Genomic DNA, 17110 nt, shown 5'->3' with positions numbered 1-17110 from the left:
TTTTTAGAAGTAGAATCTTTATAGTTTTATTTAAAATATAGCAAAAATGATCACAAACGTAGTTACTTTAAACATAACTCCAATTTAAATTCAAATAAAAATCTAACTAAGAGAATATGCTAATTACCATGTAAAAATAATTTTTTTGTAATTTAGGACCCTAAAATTTCTACAAAATTTGGGGGTCCTAGGCAAATGCCTTTTTCAAAAGCTTCTAAGCACGGCTCTGAAATGATATATAAGATGATTTCTTGAAATATTTTGCGGATCGTTCTGGAAATAACATGATTTCCCTTTTATACCAACCGGCAACATGCGACTTTAATCCGATTCAAAAATATATCCAAAAAGTCAAGAACAAAAAGCCATATAGTGAATGCTATAATTGGCATAACCTTTTATGCTATAGTAACCTTTTTGACATCAAATAAATAGCCATTTCATCTAATGTTAAAATGACATGTTAGAACGTCTCTAACCCAATTACATACTTTACTACAAATTAGAGTAAAAAATGTTATCATAAACAAATAAAAAATCATTATTCCTGGAATGGAAATGCCCTTAATTTAGTCAAAAGAAAAGAAAGTGACATGTTAATGTTTTGACACATCGAGTTATTCATATCCACTATTGTATATTGCGCTTCAAAAGTTTGCGTTGCCTTTTTTAGTCGGAATATCTTAATGAATTATATAACATTTTTGTCAAGTTTTTTATATAACATGATACGTGAGTTCTAAAATAGCTGGGATAAAGTTAGTTGGTGATGGTGCATCGCATGTGGCGGTGACATGAGTCCAACTGCAATGGCATTAAGACTGTAATGCACATACTTTATATATTCATGCTATGTAAGTATACTGGAAGCAGTTGTATTTAAATACTTTTTTCGAAAGAAAATATCTACGTTACTTTTATGTTCGTTAATTAATTACCGTAAATATTTGTTAATCACGGTATGGAGGGAGATAGGGATGGCAATTGGGACCTTAGCCCGCGGGCTATGCCCGTAAAGTCCCACTGCGGGGCGGGTTTGGGCTTAGATATCTTAGGCCCGAGATATTGCGGGTCTTGCGGGTTGGTCAATTTCGGGTATGGACCAATGCGGGGCGGGTCGACGCGGGTTTGCGGGGCATTCGAGACCCGCGTGTCTTCTTCACCAGAGACGTTTGGTGTTCTGCTAACCGACGAAAAAGGTGAGAAATGGCGACTGTGGAGGCAATTCTGAACCTTCTCTTCCACTCGTCGACTAAGGTCACCACTGAGCCTTATCTTCATCACCTCTTCCTCGATCTACCACCATCTACCATCTATACAGGTATATGATTTCTTCCTCTCAGTAGACACGAGTTAAAGTTAAATCTTTGCATGTTATTTATATCACTCGCCATTCTATACTGTAATTAGATTACAAATTTACAATCTGCTACTAAGTTACAGTATTGAGTTCAAGAGTTCGTTTGCTTTGTTTGACTTGACTACTTGACTTGAAACATGATGGTTGTAGACTTTAGTGACAAGAAGTTATCAGTTTTAAAGTTTTACGGTTAATTGTTTTAAAGTTTTACTGTTAATTGTCATTTGTCTTATAAGTTGCTTGATGATGATGGTTATAAAAAACTCGTAACTTGTGAGAGGTATGCACCCATTGTATACCACTTGTTTGGTCTCATTAAAAAGCTTGACAACCAACCTTCTTATCTTTTTTTTTTAATGTCACTAGATGTGCTGAGAAGCTTTACTACAAAATTAGACACACATGAACCACCACCACACGAGTCAAGCAACAACAAAGAAATGAGGACAGCATTTTCACTACCCGCGGGCCGGACCGCAAAGTCCTATATAGCAAGCGGGGCGGGTTTGGGTAGAGGTTTGGGAACCGCGGGTTACGGCGGGCTGACCCGCAAAGATCCGCCAGAGATAGAGACCGCAGCGGGGCGGGCCACGGCGGGGCGGGTTGTCCCAATTGCCATTCCTAGAGGGAGAGTAAGAGAAAAGACCAAAAGAGACAGTCTTTTGTGTAAGGGACTTTTTTTCTTTCTCTAAGGGACTTTTTTTTTATAAATAAAAAAAACAAATCGTAAACGGCACCGGAACAGATCTCCGATTAACCGACAGAAAAGCAGTAGACCTCAATAATAGATTAGACTTATCAATAACGTATATGGAAAAGTAAATGATGAAACAATAAGAGCGAAAAAAACTAGGTTCAAAGGACCGACCCGGTCCCTTGTCATTACCGTAGATCCTCCACGCGGCAAACGACGCTGACTACACCTGAGTGAAGCCAACCACTGTATCATCACTTCCTTCTCAAAAGAGACGCCAACACACAGAATTAAGGCTTACGCGACACTCCTTTCTTCAGCCAAGACCGAGACCCGAGAGATTGAGTCGGACCGCACCGTTGAGGGGAACCGCCATCCCCAACTGACCTATCTCGCTCACTAAAGCTCAAACCCGAAGAATCACAAAGGTCACCTCCGAACCTATCAGCCGAAAAACCATTCTTTGGAGATGAAGCACGAATCCGATAATAACAATGGAAGCAAAGAAGCAAGAAGACGGGCTCGAGACAGCCGAAACGTCGAAAACCAGAGAGCTCACATGACCTGGAAAAGATTAGAGAACCAACACACCATGACCAATCAAATGATGAGCACGACACTGGGATTGTTGAATCACCAAAGGGAACCACTGAAGAGTCAATCGAACCCACATACCACGTGAATAGACGAACCACTCCACCCTATGCCTCCTCCGTTGAAACAAACCGGTAAGGGACTTTATCATATGGCTTTGATTAGTGACCATACGGAATGGCGGAATCAGGTTTTAGACGCGATTACACAAATATTTTACCAATCATAGAAGTATTGCGGAATAAAAAAAAGCCAAAACGCAAGTTTTTTTTGCGGACCATAACATGAAAAACAATTTCATTAAGTAAAAAAGTGATTTTTAGTTGATTATTGGCCAAATCAACACTTTCATATTATTAAATTATATGATAATATCATCTTAAAAGTTTAAGTAAATAGTAATAAAATTTGTAATGATAAATACTTATGTTGTAAATAAAAAATATGATATAATTGTTTTATGATATTATAAGATGTTAATTTATTATTAAAAACGTATTGAGAAATAAACTAAATAGTTGTAATATAAAGTAAAGTATTTTAAAAATATTTTAGTTATTAGTTATTAGTAATTATTTTAATTATTCATATTATTTTTTACATTTAATAAATTATTTTAATTAATCCAGTATGTATTCCGCCATTCCGCAAGTTTTAAATTTTTATGCAGCTTAATTAATTTTTTTCCACAACTTAATCATTTTTTCACGATTTTGAGATTAAGCGATATTTACCAATTGGAGCCATTATAAAACAAATTCTAGTATAATTTTATCATTAAAATATTTATTGTTATTTATTTAAAATTTTGAAATGGTGTTATCATATAATTGAATAATATGAAAGTGTAGGTTTTATAATAATCCATTAAAACTCACTTTTTCAGTTAGTGAAAATTTGTTTTGTATTTTTATCAGAAAAAAACGCAAATTTACATTTTTACGGATTTTTTCATTCCGCAACTTTTCTTGATTGGTAAAATAGTTGTGTAATCGCGTTTAAAACTTGATTATGCCATTCCGCAAGATTATCAATCAGAGTCTTTGTAATAACTTGAAGAGACTACAAAGCATATGTCTGTCTTTTATTCACTGAAATTTATTTTAATTTTAAAATTTAATTATTTATCTTATTCATTAATAAAATAATATTAGAAACTTAATTTGGAGATACTTACCGGTAAAGATGCTTTTATATTAGGGATTCAGTAAGAAAAAGAGAGCTGCATTTAATCAACTATAATGGAGACTTTTGTCACCGATACTTTTTCATTTATTTTCCACCTTCTATAAAAAGTTCTTTCTATCACAAATATACAATAGTTAACATTTACCTAATTACGTACAATAATGTTTTGGTCAACACGTAAAATACTTTAAGAAGAAAAGTAGATCTCGATCCGTGCAACCGCGCGGATTTTTGTTTTCATTTATTTTTATATAAATATTTTGTTTTCAATTCTAAATTGGTATATATTATAATATATGTGTTTATCAAGTTTTAAAACATATTAAATTTACTGTATATTTTTTTCATTAAATAGATTGTTTCAAACTTTCACATGTATTTGTATCTTCTTCTATATATATATTTTGGATTATTATTTCATTATTAAAATCGTAACTATATATATAAAGATTAGTAAAATATTGTTTTATTGTCATATTCAAAGATATTGTAACATTTCACAAATTTATAAAGTTTTTAAAAAATTAAACATTTAGTTTTTTTTTTAATTTTCAAAAATAAACTACATAGTTTAAAATTTGTTTTCATTGGTTTAAGGTAGTAAAGATTAATCATTGTTAGATAATATGATTTTTTTTGTTTTTAAAAAAAATTCTAATTTTAAAAGTTAACATCGACAAATATTTAAATATTTAGCATATAGAGATATAGTATTACAACATTAAATTATACTCCCTCCGTTTTTTAATATAAGTCTTTTTACAGCTATACACATAGATTAAGAAAACTATTAATTTTTTATATTTTCTAAACAAAAACATCATTAACTATTTATCTAACCACAATTCAACCAATAGAAAAATATAAGATATATTACCATTGGTCATACAACATTAATTATTAATAAATTTTACATAGAAAACCGAAAACGACATATAATTTGGAACAAAAAAGTTTCTCTAAAACGACTTATAATAAAAAACGGAGGGAGTATATATTTAATTTATACTATCTATAAATCCAATAGATCATTTATTGTTTAAATCTAATTATTGATAGCCCAATAAAATTTTTAGTAGGCCTAAAATTTAAATGATAAGATTAGATATTAAATGTAACATGACTTTCTATGAATAGGTACATTAGATCTATTTTTTTTTTTAAAATACACATGAATCAAAGTTGTGATTTTTGTTTTAATATATAAGAAGCATTTATCTAAAACATCTTCTCTGTTGCTTAGACATCCAAAAGAATAGGTCATACATATTCAATATGTACCTAATGTAGTTTTATTCATATCATTTAGTGATATAAGGTTAAGCTTTTGATGCTGTTATTATATATATATATATATATACGAACGTTCTTACGGACAAGTTTGGATAGTGGTCCATAAGTTGCAAATAAGAAAAACTAGGGGGTGATTGGTAGTTGCTGTAGGTGCTGTCCACAGTCCTATTTATTTCCACAGCACCAGCACCAAATTCAGAGCAATCAAGCTTTAAATTTTTTTTTGAAACCACAGCTCTTAAAATATCCTACAGCTGTACAAGTGCTCTGCAGAGCCAAATATCCAAAGCAATTTTTTAGTGCTTCAATAAAATTCTACAGCAATAAAATCTAAAGCCACAGCAAAAAGTCTACAGATTTTTTTCTACAGCAAAAAGACATTAGGCTAACGAGCGCTTTTTTTTTTTTCCTAAATGATAAATATCATAAAAATGAAGGTTCAGATTTACAAAACAAAGTAGATCTAATTTATGTTACACCTTGCCAAAAAAGCTAAAAACAAGGGAATAACAAAAGAGCAGATGAAGGGATCCTAGAATCAGTGCATCCACTTGGCCACGGGGTTGAGGAAGAGAGCTTCCTATTTCTCCTAACGAGCGCATTTCACTACTAGAGTTTGTTATCAAAGCCCAATAAATGAAAACCCACTTGAACTATACCAAATAGATTTTCTCAGCCTAACTGCAAAAAGAGCCAACAGCGACTGAAGCAACAACGGTTGCAACCACAGAACAATCTTCTTCTATAATGGTAAAGCCCGTGGGTGCAACACCTGAGAATGTTACTGCGACCAAAGCTAATGCACCAGAGAATGTAGTATTTGATAACGACCGGGCCCTCCCAACCTCTGTACTTCATCTGTTTCAATATAATTGTGATTGTAAAATAAAATATTCGTTTACAAATAAGTGATGTTTTATAATTTCAATACAAATTTATTAAATAATATTTTTCAGTTAACTTTTCTATTAGTTGAAATAAAGTTATGTGTATAGACAATGACATTTTTATTTTAAAAATATGTAAAATTAAATGTTTTTTTTAATCTATATACATAAACCTAAAACAACAAATAAAATAAAACGGAGAGAGTATTTTAGTTGTTGCGAAAACCATGCGAAGAATCTAATTTAAAATTTTCTTTCAACAAAGTCCTCAGTTTTAGGTCCAAGTTTCTGGTATCTTGAAAGTTTGTTTTGAGTTGTGAGTCGGACGCTGCATATGTTAAAAGCATTTGATTGGTGCACCGTGCATCACCACAGGCTGCTTAAAACATCACGTTTACATATGCGTTTCTAATGCCGTATAAAATATAAAAATCAGTTGGTACATTTTCAAAATTGCTCTAAATTATAAAATTATTTATTTACTCGTTTGTTGCAGAAGGTTACATGCGAAAATAATATCAATGGTACCTTCTCGTATTAAAAAATGAACTAGATTTAGACCCGCACAACCGTGCGGGTATTAATTTCCATATTTATATATATTTTACATAATTAGAATATATTTTTAAAGTTACTTATATATTTAAATATTTATATATAATTATTTTAAATATAATAATTTTATAGTTTTCATGCTGTAAGTTAATTGATTATTTCAAATCATCACATATATTTGGTATTTTTTATTATATATATTTTAAAATTATTTTTTATTCAATTATTATGATACTGATCCGTAATTCAAAGCGCTAGATTTCCTTTATCAATATTTTTTATGTTTATTCATTTAAGATAGTATATATATATATATATAAATTTAAGATAAGTTAATTTTATACATGATTTATCTAATTTACTAATGTTAACCCGTTCTACCAACATATTATATTTCTAGCATAATTTTTTAATGTTTGTGAAGATAAAATATATTAATTTATCAGTTTAAAACAATTTTATCATATTTAGTTAAATACAATGTTTTATTTTAAAATGATATATATAACTATAAAATAGTAAAATTTGATATAATTTTTTCATTTTATAAAAGATAACTGAGTATAAATAGTAATGTATAATAACATTAATTTCATTACTAATTACAAAATTAGTGAAAATATTTATATACAATTTTTGATAATTAAGATATTGTTTTAATGTTTTTCAACACATTTGTTAAGAAAATTAAATATATATTTATATTTTAAATTAAAAGATATCAAATTATATTATGATTTAAGTAGTTAAATGATTATATATTAGCATTAAGTAAATACATTTAATAAAAAATTTAAATGATGAGCCAAATAAAAATATCACACATGAATCAAGGTGAATTTGTTAACCAATCCGGGTTTTTAGGAGTCAATGTTATATTAGAAATGATATATTATTAATCCATATTATTAGTAATAAATGAATGGTAACTGATTTCTAGTGAGGGTCTATTTTTAAAAAAAATCACACACGAATCAAAGTTGTGATTTCTATTTTAATATATAAGATGTTAAAAGGAAGTTACCATAAACACATTTCTTTAACTAATAATTCTGTACCTAGATAACTAGTATTGAAAACGGTTTTACATTGAGTGGTTTGGTGTTTTGATGATTCTACATATTGACCGCAACTTCTGTTTTATTATTGCATTCGTTGCTTCTTTTTTAGTGGTATTGATGGTGTTCGTGGACCTATTTCTGGATCCTTTCTTTACAAAAACAATATTTAGAGTGTATTGATTATTGTTTAGAGTATTATTTAGGATTTGGAATTAGGTATATAAGCTTCTATAAATAATATTTAAACATTTATAAATGATTTAGAAAAGTTAATTTTGTCTTTTTTATAATAAACTTAAAATATTTATGAAAATAATTATTATTTAAAAAATAAATTTGAGAGAACAATATAATTCTTCCATAATAATTGTAATTTGTCATAATTTGAAAATGCTAAGAGAAAGTTACCACAAACTCATATTTTTAACATTATATTTTTTAATAAAAATATAAACAGAACTATACCGGTTTTGAATATGGATTCTGTTATTTAAAACAATATACTAAATTAAATCTTTTTTATTGAAAAAACTGCATTAAATCTCAAAGAGATCGAAACACACTAATTGTCAATAATCTCGTATCTCTAAATCAAATTTTTTTTTAATTAGTACATGCGGTCAGATGTGGATCTTCATAGAACGGTTCAGGCGATGTAGTTAGGTGTAAAACCTCATAAGGTATGAAATCTCATAAGGTATGTAGTCGTGTCAATTGTCGAATCGCGTATTTTTTCATAGTTATAATATCATAATAAATCAACGTTAAAAATATTAGTTAAAAAATTAGTTAGACCTTTTTAGATTTCTTAACATTTGTCCTGATTATATAATGCCTCGAAAGGAGATCCCAAAAAATTAATGTGGTTGCCCAAAAAACAATTAAAATGTGACCTCATAGTAAGGTTCACTGGATGATCAATATAGTTTATTTGATATAAGTACACATTAAATTTTTACCTGTATTATATTGCTTTAGAAAAAGGAAAAAAAAACTATACTAGTATTAGGAATTTAGGATGCCCCATTAAAAAAAAACCTTCAACGTTGGGAAATGTTACTAGAAGTTAAAAGTATTTCTGATGCACCTCCAGTTGAGTTTATTATTAGAAAATATATTTAGTTTGTAATAGACCTAAGTACTTTCAGATCTGGTAACAAAAGTTGAACATAAACATGCCAATGTTAATATGAACTCATACGCAACTATTAACCAAATATAGTTTAGCAAAAAAAAAAAACTATTAGATTTTTTTTTTGTCAAACAAAAAAACTATTAGATATGATGTCAAAGAAACAAATATAAAACATAAGGTATATTAGATAATATAGTTCATATCAGAAAAGCTTGGAAATGACAAATTTTTATTCAATAAGCAACACGGTTCAACAACCATTGAACCTGAATCGATACAACTCATAAGTCATAAGATCAGTTCTAGTAAACAAAACTCTCCTCAATCTCTCAACCACTTACTACGCATTTTCAGCTAAGCTTCTAATCTCAGTCTCCTCCACATCTGCAACCTCAACGCTACAAGCCATTGAGTCAAATGTTAAATCAAGAAAGTACAACAACGAAACAAGAACGCAACAAGTAATGAACATCGGGATGGGACCAAAGATCCATAGGAACAAAGGCGATGAGAAGTAGAACGCTCTTAGTCCTAACGACCAGAAGTAGCTCCCACGGTTAACTGTTGCAGCCACATAGTCTTGGTTTATCATAAGACTATGACCACCAGAAGAAACAGCCATGAGCTGTTTAAAAGGGACATTGATGAGGATGCTTGCATGGCTGTAATAACGGATTGATTGGACGTTTAGAAGAAACGCGACTAAGAAGCAAACAAGGATTGCGAAAAACTTGATGGAGAAAGCTTGGTCGCTTTTGTCTCCAAACACAAACCATACCGATCGTTCCCCTGTACCGCTAGTCATTAGTACCGCGATTAGTGAACACAGCATTATTGCGGTTGATGCCAATAGTGTTGACGCCATTATGTTGTTCCTTAGCGTTTGAACCGCTAGAACACCATTTTTAGATGCGTCCTGCTCTCATTTGTTGTAAGGGTATATATTAGTTGTAAATAAATTGTACAAGGAATCTGAAAACCAAAACGAGGAATATTATTGGTGGAGAACATAAACTGTTTTTCTTTTTTTATATTTTTTGAAAAGTAAGAACATTAGCATCTGTGTTTTATTCCTCAAGAAATGCAAAGCATATTTTCAGTGCCTTAGTAACTTTCACACTTGGGGACTCATTTATTAAGGAAATCTTCAGAATCTGATTTTTTTTAAATCTAATTATTATGTTCACATATGAAAAGAGAAATCTCTCGAAATAACAACATGCATGATGATTATTATATAGTATGTGTAATATGCGCAGATTCTCAACATCTCATCCTCCAATACAGAAGGAACTGAAACCATTGGCAAGATTTTATTTTCCAGGAAAATCTTTACACATGCATTCACTTATATGTCAATGATCATATGTTATTCAGATTACATTTATATTTATATTATTTATGTGTAAGCAGTAAACACTATATGCAACTTTCACCAAAAAAAGTTATACTATATGAGAAGATAAACGCACATCCACACGGGTTGGTAGATATTCACGGGATTCTCAGTTATACCCAACCCTCAGACTATAACCAATGAGCTTAATCAAAATATATATTTTTTTAAGATTTTTTTTTTTCATTTTCCAGAAAATTGATCATCGACTCATGCAGATAAACATGGATGGATCCAAACCTATGACAAAATAAATCATCTACTCTTTTTTACTTAAAAATAAGCAATGGTCTACTTATATACGAGAAGAAAGCAAACAAAAGTATGATAATAAGGAAAGGAAAAGACCTCCATCATGGCTTGGACCCAGAGGCGGCGATTGAAGGCGTTGAGGCCAACGACAGTAGAAGATGGGCGATGAATGATACGGTGGAGAAGCCACAGATGATAGAATATCATCAAACCCATCCCTAATGGTACCAATATGTAATCCAAATACTCACGCTTCATTCTTTCAGATCGATAAGATTGATCCAAGTCGCACAAGAAAAAATGATTATAAAAAAATTAAATGAAACCGAAGAGATTGAGAGAATCAAAGCTGAGCACGGGTCTTTCGTGGACCCTTTGGTATCTCTCTATCTCTCTACTTAGTTATGTGTTTCCCGGATACTCAGCCACTCTATCTCCTTTTATAGATTTGGACCTTTATATACAAACATGTGTATTAGTGTATACCTCCGCTTGTAAACGACGAACCCTAGCTGGTTAAGTTTGAACCGGGTTTCCCCATTTGAATCCCAAATATGCATTTATTACCAAAAATATACATTTAAAATTATTTTAATTATTACTCCTTCCGTTTCATAAAATTACATAAGAGAAAATTTTTGTTTCAAAAAAATCTATTTTTTGCATTTTCAATGCATATTTTATTAACTAATTACAAACTTCAAAAAATTTAATTGCACTTATTTGATTTTTATTGGCTTTAAATTATGGAAAAAATAAAAAAAAATATAAATTTAATGTTTTTTATTAAAATATGTGAAAAAACTAAAATATGTAATATTTTAAAACAAAAGGAGTATAATACACGTATCAACTAACTGAATTCAGATTCTTTACCGAAAAACTTGATTTTATATTCAACATTTCCCCACTGGTTAGCTAGTTCTTATATTGAATCTGAACATGCTAAGAAAATAGAAAATAATATGTTGAAATGCAAAAAACTGTCGCCAAAAACACACATTTAAAATTATCCAAATTATCCAAATTAACCAAATACGCGTATCAACTAACTTAATATCTATTCTTAAACAAATAAAAAATAATAGGAATTAGGAAACCGTTACCACAATATGGTCTAAATTAATTAATATACCATTGTGATTTGTGAAAATCCTTTAAATTTTTTTATAAAATCCTTTAAACTTTTATGTTGACCATTTTAAATCAACTGAGTTATTAATGAATTAATAAGAAAAATCATGCGAAAAGGATTATTTTCCAACAACTAGCTATCACTCCAAATATTTTTCTTTCCACCATATCAACTCAAAAGCATGCAAAAAGTTTTCTTTAATTTTTTTTTTTTTAAAAAATCCAAAAAGCATGCATAAGAAATCTTATATTTATGAGAATCTTATATTTATGACACAATGAAAGTACTGACCAAAATATTTTAAGTTACAAACTTCGTTCGCAAAATGCCAAAAACGGTAATTAATATCGCTTTTAATTTAAATGACGTTTTTAACGAATTGGAGAACTTTTCAGGACATTAACGGCCCACTAAAAGCCCACTATGAAGTCTCTCTTTACTTCACACAGCTGATTTGGCAAATTGGCACCAGTATATTTCTCGATGTTGACATTTTCTTTTCTTATTAGTACAACAAAAACTCAGTTACAAAATTCCTAATAATTTGATAATGGGAGTGATCAAAGTTTCTCACGGCATTCAAATATTATAGGACTAAAATTCCACAAGCATCATGCATGGCATGGACCAGTGTGGTCCTAGCTAATCTTTAATGCACGCAGTGTAGCCGTAACTCGTTAACACTTACGATAGTTAGGCTAGGAAATAAATTCTTATAACCTGCAGCACTATCATTTATTGGTTTTTACTAAGAAACCAACTTTATAATTACTTTTGATTAATTTATATTTGACAGATTACTAAACAAATGCGATTATGTATTTTCAACTGTGCTTGACTATCTTGTGTCTACTGAAACCTTATTCAATAGTAAAATAAACAAAAGCATCTCAAAAGTTGTCATTGTTTTGACTTCTGAATCACAACACAAAATAGGTTTTAACTAAATCTGTAACATCATTTTTTATATGCAGTCTTGACTATATATAAGTATATAACCGTGAAATTTTTGAAGGAAAGTGTACATGTTTTGTTTATATTGTGGTACCACTTGATACAGAGTAGAGCCGTTGATTTATCCTTGCATGTTCTTTCCACAACAACAACTACCACCACGTTCTATGTGGAGGCTTGAGAGCTAAGAAAAGATGAAGTTCAGCATTTAATTAGAGCGAGTGACATGTTACCTTTACCATTACTAAAAGCCTTTGGTTGACATTTTTGTTTCAAAGAATTTAATCACTCTGTTATTTTCAACTATATATGGAGTATGTTGATCTATCTCGAACTAAGCATCCGTACCTCTCTTCACATGGGTTTTATCTCAGATCAGGTTTACACGTGGTCATATTCATAAACTGCAAACATGAGTGTATGGTACATTGATTATTTACACCTATTTTCAAAAACTCAAAAACAAGATTCACAGTATTTTACAATTTAAAATAAAGCTTAAGATTGGTGCAAGTGCACGGCTCTTTAGGATTTGTTCTACATGAAAGACTAAATTGCCACACTACAAAATACAGAAAATGACCTTATCTTATATTCCAAGAAAAAATCCAAAAACTCTTTTTTTTCTTCAATTCCAAAAACTTCTTTTGGAACTTCTTTTTTCAAAAAATAAAAATATTCCTTGATTATAATAAAAAGTATCTATAGAAAACAAGAGTTAATTCCCACGAGTAAACACAGTTTCTCCACAAAGTTATACTCAGCTTTTGTGATATATAATATTAGCATATGGACAATTTGTAAATGATGAACCGTTGACATAAGTGGCCCAAGAAGTTGATTGGTGAAGTGAATAAAGATGTGAAGGAGCAAAGAAGACGGGTGAAGTTAGGTAAGGCAAAGTCATCGCCCTCTCTCACACTATCTTCACGCTCTTCTTACCATTCCTCCTTTTCTTTCGTTTTTTTTTCTTTTCTTTCTATGATTTTAATAAATAATTTATGGCAAAATCTATAACATATTGTTCTATCGATAACATGTTACTATCATAACTCAGTAATATGATAATATATCCAAATACAAAAATAATCACGTATGGGTTCGCCTCCCACTGTGGTCGTTTTTAAAGCTGTAAAAAAAAAAAAAAAATCACGCGGACACGTGACCTGATCTCTTCCTCTTTCGAGATACGACAAACCAAAAACGAAATAAATAGAGGAATTATTTAATGTTAAATCAATTAAAGAATAATAAAACGAGGGAAAAAAACGAGGTGGTGGGCCCCGTTAATTAACGGAGTTAAGAATAATATCCGTTAGAAAACAGCGTGAGACTCGAATCTATAAATATATTCCCATCTCCGCTTGCTTCATCTTGTTCCCTCACTTTGATCTTCTTCCTCGCTTGCTCTCGAGTCAAAATTAAGGTTTCGTTGACGCGTCTTCTCTCTCTCCAGGTAACGTCTCTCTCTCTCTCTCTCTCTCTCTCTCTCTCTCAGATACCTTCTCTGTGTAATTGCTTCCGAGAATTTGAATTTCTTAGAGAAATTTCTTAATCCTTCCGTCGGATCTGGTAGCTAGCGATGCGTTGTAGCTTCCCACTCTGCTCCGAATCGTTTCAAATTCGGATGTTAATTTTCGCTTGAAACATTGATAATTTTTCGTGTGATCGATCTTGAAAGAGGCTGTGAAATAGAGGAATTGATTAGCTAAATGTGGACACGTGTCTCCGATTGGATTGTAATATTCGGCGTATTGGTGCCTTCATTGGCGGCAAATCGGATTTAAACGAAACGATTTTTCTCTCAGAAAGATCTTTTTTAAAAGTCGGTCTAGGTTTAGGTGTTCGGACTCTAGCCTAATCAATAATTCCCTATAAAACGTCAAATTAAGCTCTAGCGATTTCTTGCTAGACCTTAATTAGACGCTTCGGTTAAATAACAAAGCTCAAGAAAATTTGAAAATTGTTTTATTTATATCCGATTTGCCGCCTAGACAGGCACCAGCGCCCCGACTACTCCTAACATTACAATCCATTAGTTCTAAAACATCGGTTTAGGCAGTTTCTTGGCGGCAATCAGTTATAAATGAAACTATTTTTTTCGCTAGACCTTAATTAGAGGGTTTCGATCTTTTTCAACATAATCATCGCGCAGTAAATCAACAAAGCTTGAGAAAACTTGTTTTATTTATATCTGATCCTAACATTACAATCTATTAGTTCTAAAACATCAGTTTAGTTTAGGCAGGTTCTTGGCGGCAATCAGTTATAAATGAAGCCATTTTTTTTCTTAAAATTAGTCTAAATTAATTACCGACTATCTATCGATTTTTAATGTTGAATGTGCACGGTATTGATGGTTTCTTCGGCCTTTACTGGGATTCTGCAGAGTATAAAAGGTTGTGTGGAGCTTTTCGAATCACTCAAAAGAAGATGGAGGTACTTGGAAAATCCCCCATGGTTAGCTCCGCCAATGTTATTTACTTATCCGCGATCCTAGGCCGAGACTGCGACGCGTCTCACAAATGCGACTGGAAATGCGAGAACGAAAACGTTTTCGGGAACATGTACCGCTGCAAACTAACTGGACTCACCCACGTCTGCGACAACAACTGTAACCAGAGGATCCTCTACGATAACCACACCTCCCTGTGCAGGGCGAGCGGGCGGGTTTTCCCTCTCTCGCCTGCTGAGGAGCAGGCGGTGAGAGGTGTTAGGAGGAAGTTTGACAACAGTGAGAGTCTTCCTCCTACTGAGGGATGTTCTTTTAAGCGTCGTCGTCGCGATGTGACTCAGTTCAAAGCTTCTCCTTTCGAGAGGTCTTTCACTGCTGTGAGTCCTATCTGCAGCCCTGCTGGTGACGGGATGGACTTGAGTTAGATCCATCAATCATCTCCCTGAGAGAGGCTCTTTAATAAGACGTAGAATAACTTCCTTTTTTCTATTTCTTTTGAAAAACTATGGATAAGACACGTATGTGCTGTTATTGCTCTAGCAGGGAAGGGTCTAGGCATCTTCCCTGCCTGAAAAAGAGCTTTATCTTAATTATTCGGTGAACCTTAATGTAGTACTTATGTAGGAGAGACTTTTATAATTTACTTGCTTCTACTTATTCTTGGTGATGATGTTTGATGTCTCTTCTTGTGCACATTTAGTTTTTTCTTGTTTGGGCACAATATTTGTTTAGGCAGGCTTTTATTGAAGCTATGTATCTTGTTTTTGGCTAGCGTCCTACCATTATGAAGGCACCATTGGTGATGTCTGCAAGTGTGGTGCGACAGGATTTTTCCATGTTTGCTAACCAATGCAGTATAGGTTCTTCAGGATAAAGGGTTTATGATCCTGATTCTAACAGTTTCTTTGTTGTACTAACCAACTTCCATTTCCTTGATTGATTAGTGTTTGGGATCCTGAATGTGTGTTTATGTTTGTGCAGGTTTGCAATTCAGGAGAGTTTAATTGTGCTTCTTTTATGTCTATTGATTTGTTTTTTTTATGTTTCTGATTTTTGTTTTTTGAGTAAAAGGAGTAAGTCTAACTGTTTGAAGTATAAAACTTTGCATTGCAGGTCCTCCTGTGTTTGTGCTCAGCAGGCAACAACACGCAAGGAAGGCAGTGAGCAGGTACAATTACCAAGCGAGGATGGGATTGGCCAACTGTGTTCAAATTATCAGTTATTCATGGTAATTATGTGATAACATCTATGGAATTGTCACGCTTTTTCTCTTCATTTACTTCTGAGCTCTGCTGTATGAGTACCTACTTTCATGTTTCTTATATTTTGCCATGTTAGGTTTCCCTCTTCTCTCTGGTGTGGGAAGTACATGAGGTTCTTATATTTGTTTAATTCTTGTGCTCTTATATTACAGGTTCAGATTTCTTTAGAATGTAAAGTTTCTGATGAAGTTCATGGAATCTGGGCTCTTATGTTATTGTTACTCCACCTGAATGGCTAAATCACAGTCCTGGTAAGTATTCACCTACTCTGAATGATGATCAAAATTAACTAAAAGTAACAAAATCATGTTCTCATCATATAGAATTGAACTTCTTAGGACTGTAGCAACTTTTAAAAGATGAAACAGTAGAAGTGAAGATGGTAAAAAAGAAGAAGAATATGGGACATGTTGCTTCAATTTGTTCTTTCTTTTCTTTTTGACGTGGAATTTAATGCAATATTTTATTTCATTTTTAAGGCTTACAAAAAGGTCAGAGACGTAGGCATTCGATGGTTTGATGCAAGAGCCTAGATTTTCTGGAATCGTGGAAGATTCTGTTCCAAAGAAGTTGGCAAAGTATCAAATGTTGACTCTACCTCTACGATAACATACGTTATGTTAATATCTCTCCCTATTAGCTTATGATGATAACAATCACTGTCTGCTTAACTTTTCATCTTGTTTAGAAATCAAAATAATCTCTGCTTTTATTCTTGTAGATCTTTAAATTCATGAATTTTGAGTTTCATATTAAAAGAACAAAAAAAATTGAGGATGCAAATTTGTTTGGTAGATTTACGTTTATCATTGCTAATTTTGGTGGTTAGTATTTGCTTAATAAGTTTTAAAAATAACTCATTTGTCAAGGAACTAGAAAATGAATTAAG

At 31.8% G+C, this 17110-nt stretch overlaps 3 protein-coding genes across 4 annotated transcripts; 2 read left to right on the top strand and 1 right to left on the bottom strand.

Annotated features, from left to right (window-relative positions):
• The first annotated feature begins 984 nt into the window (after nt 1–984).
• Nucleotides 985–2052, top strand: LOC106415162. The gene is made up of 2 exons (XM_013855802.3): nt 985–1321; nt 1727–2052. The coding sequence occupies exons 1-2, from the start codon at nt 1207–1209 to the stop codon at nt 2050–2052; spliced, it is 441 nt and encodes a 146-aa protein (XP_013711256.1). The 5' UTR covers nt 985–1206.
• A 6923-nt stretch (nt 2053–8975) lies between these two features.
• Nucleotides 8976–11021, bottom strand: LOC106425600. The gene is made up of 2 exons (XM_013866323.3): nt 10512–11021; nt 8976–9683 (listed from the first exon to the last, which is right to left on the bottom strand). Exons 1-2 carry the CDS (start codon nt 10671–10673, stop codon nt 9108–9110), a joined length of 738 nt encoding a protein of 245 aa, XP_013721777.1. The 5' UTR covers nt 10674–11021; the 3' UTR covers nt 8976–9107.
• A 3916-nt stretch (nt 11022–14937) lies between these two features.
• LOC106404269 lies at nt 14938–16935 on the top strand. Of its 2 annotated transcripts, XR_002659994.2 has the most exons (4): nt 14938–15425; nt 16073–16187; nt 16374–16472; nt 16701–16935. XR_002659994.2 is itself a non-coding variant. In XM_013845002.3 (1 exon), exon 1 carries the CDS (start codon nt 14938–14940, stop codon nt 15382–15384), a length of 447 nt encoding a protein of 148 aa, XP_013700456.1. In that variant the 3' UTR covers nt 15385–15616. The 2 variants fall into 2 exon arrangements, 1 of the variants encoding a protein (XP_013700456.1); XM_013845002.3 differs by lacking the exons at nt 16073–16187; nt 16374–16472; nt 16701–16935 and having other exon boundaries at nt 14938–15616.
• Nucleotides 16936–17110: the final 175 nt, after the last annotated feature.

This window comes from Brassica napus, chromosome A2 (genome assembly GCF_020379485.1).
Source record: "Brassica napus cultivar Da-Ae chromosome A2, Da-Ae, whole genome shotgun sequence".
In the NCBI taxonomy this organism is placed as follows: Eukaryota; Viridiplantae; Streptophyta; class Magnoliopsida; order Brassicales; family Brassicaceae; genus Brassica; species Brassica napus.
Note: the sequence above shows the minus strand (reverse complement) of the source record. Positions and strands in the feature narration are given on the sequence as shown.

Excerpts from the sequence above, each read along its gene's own strand:
- LOC106415162 (XM_013855802.3), top strand. The coding sequence starts at position 1,207 with ATGGCGACTGTGGAGGCAATTCTGAACCTTCTCTTCCACTCGTCGACT. Across the intron at positions 1,322-1,726 it reads ACCATCTACCATCTATACAG|ATGTGCTGAGAAGCTTTACT; the intron begins GTATATGATTTC and ends TAATGTCACTAG.
- LOC106425600 (XM_013866323.3), bottom strand. The coding sequence starts at position 10,673 with ATGAAGCGTGAGTATTTGGATTACATATTGGTACCATTAGGGATGGGT. Across the intron at positions 9,684-10,511 it reads GGGTCCAAGCCATGATGGAG|GACGCATCTAAAAATGGTGT; the intron begins GTCTTTTCCTTT and ends AAATGAGAGCAG.
- LOC106404269 (XM_013845002.3), top strand. The coding sequence starts at position 14,938 with ATGGAGGTACTTGGAAAATCCCCCATGGTTAGCTCCGCCAATGTTATT.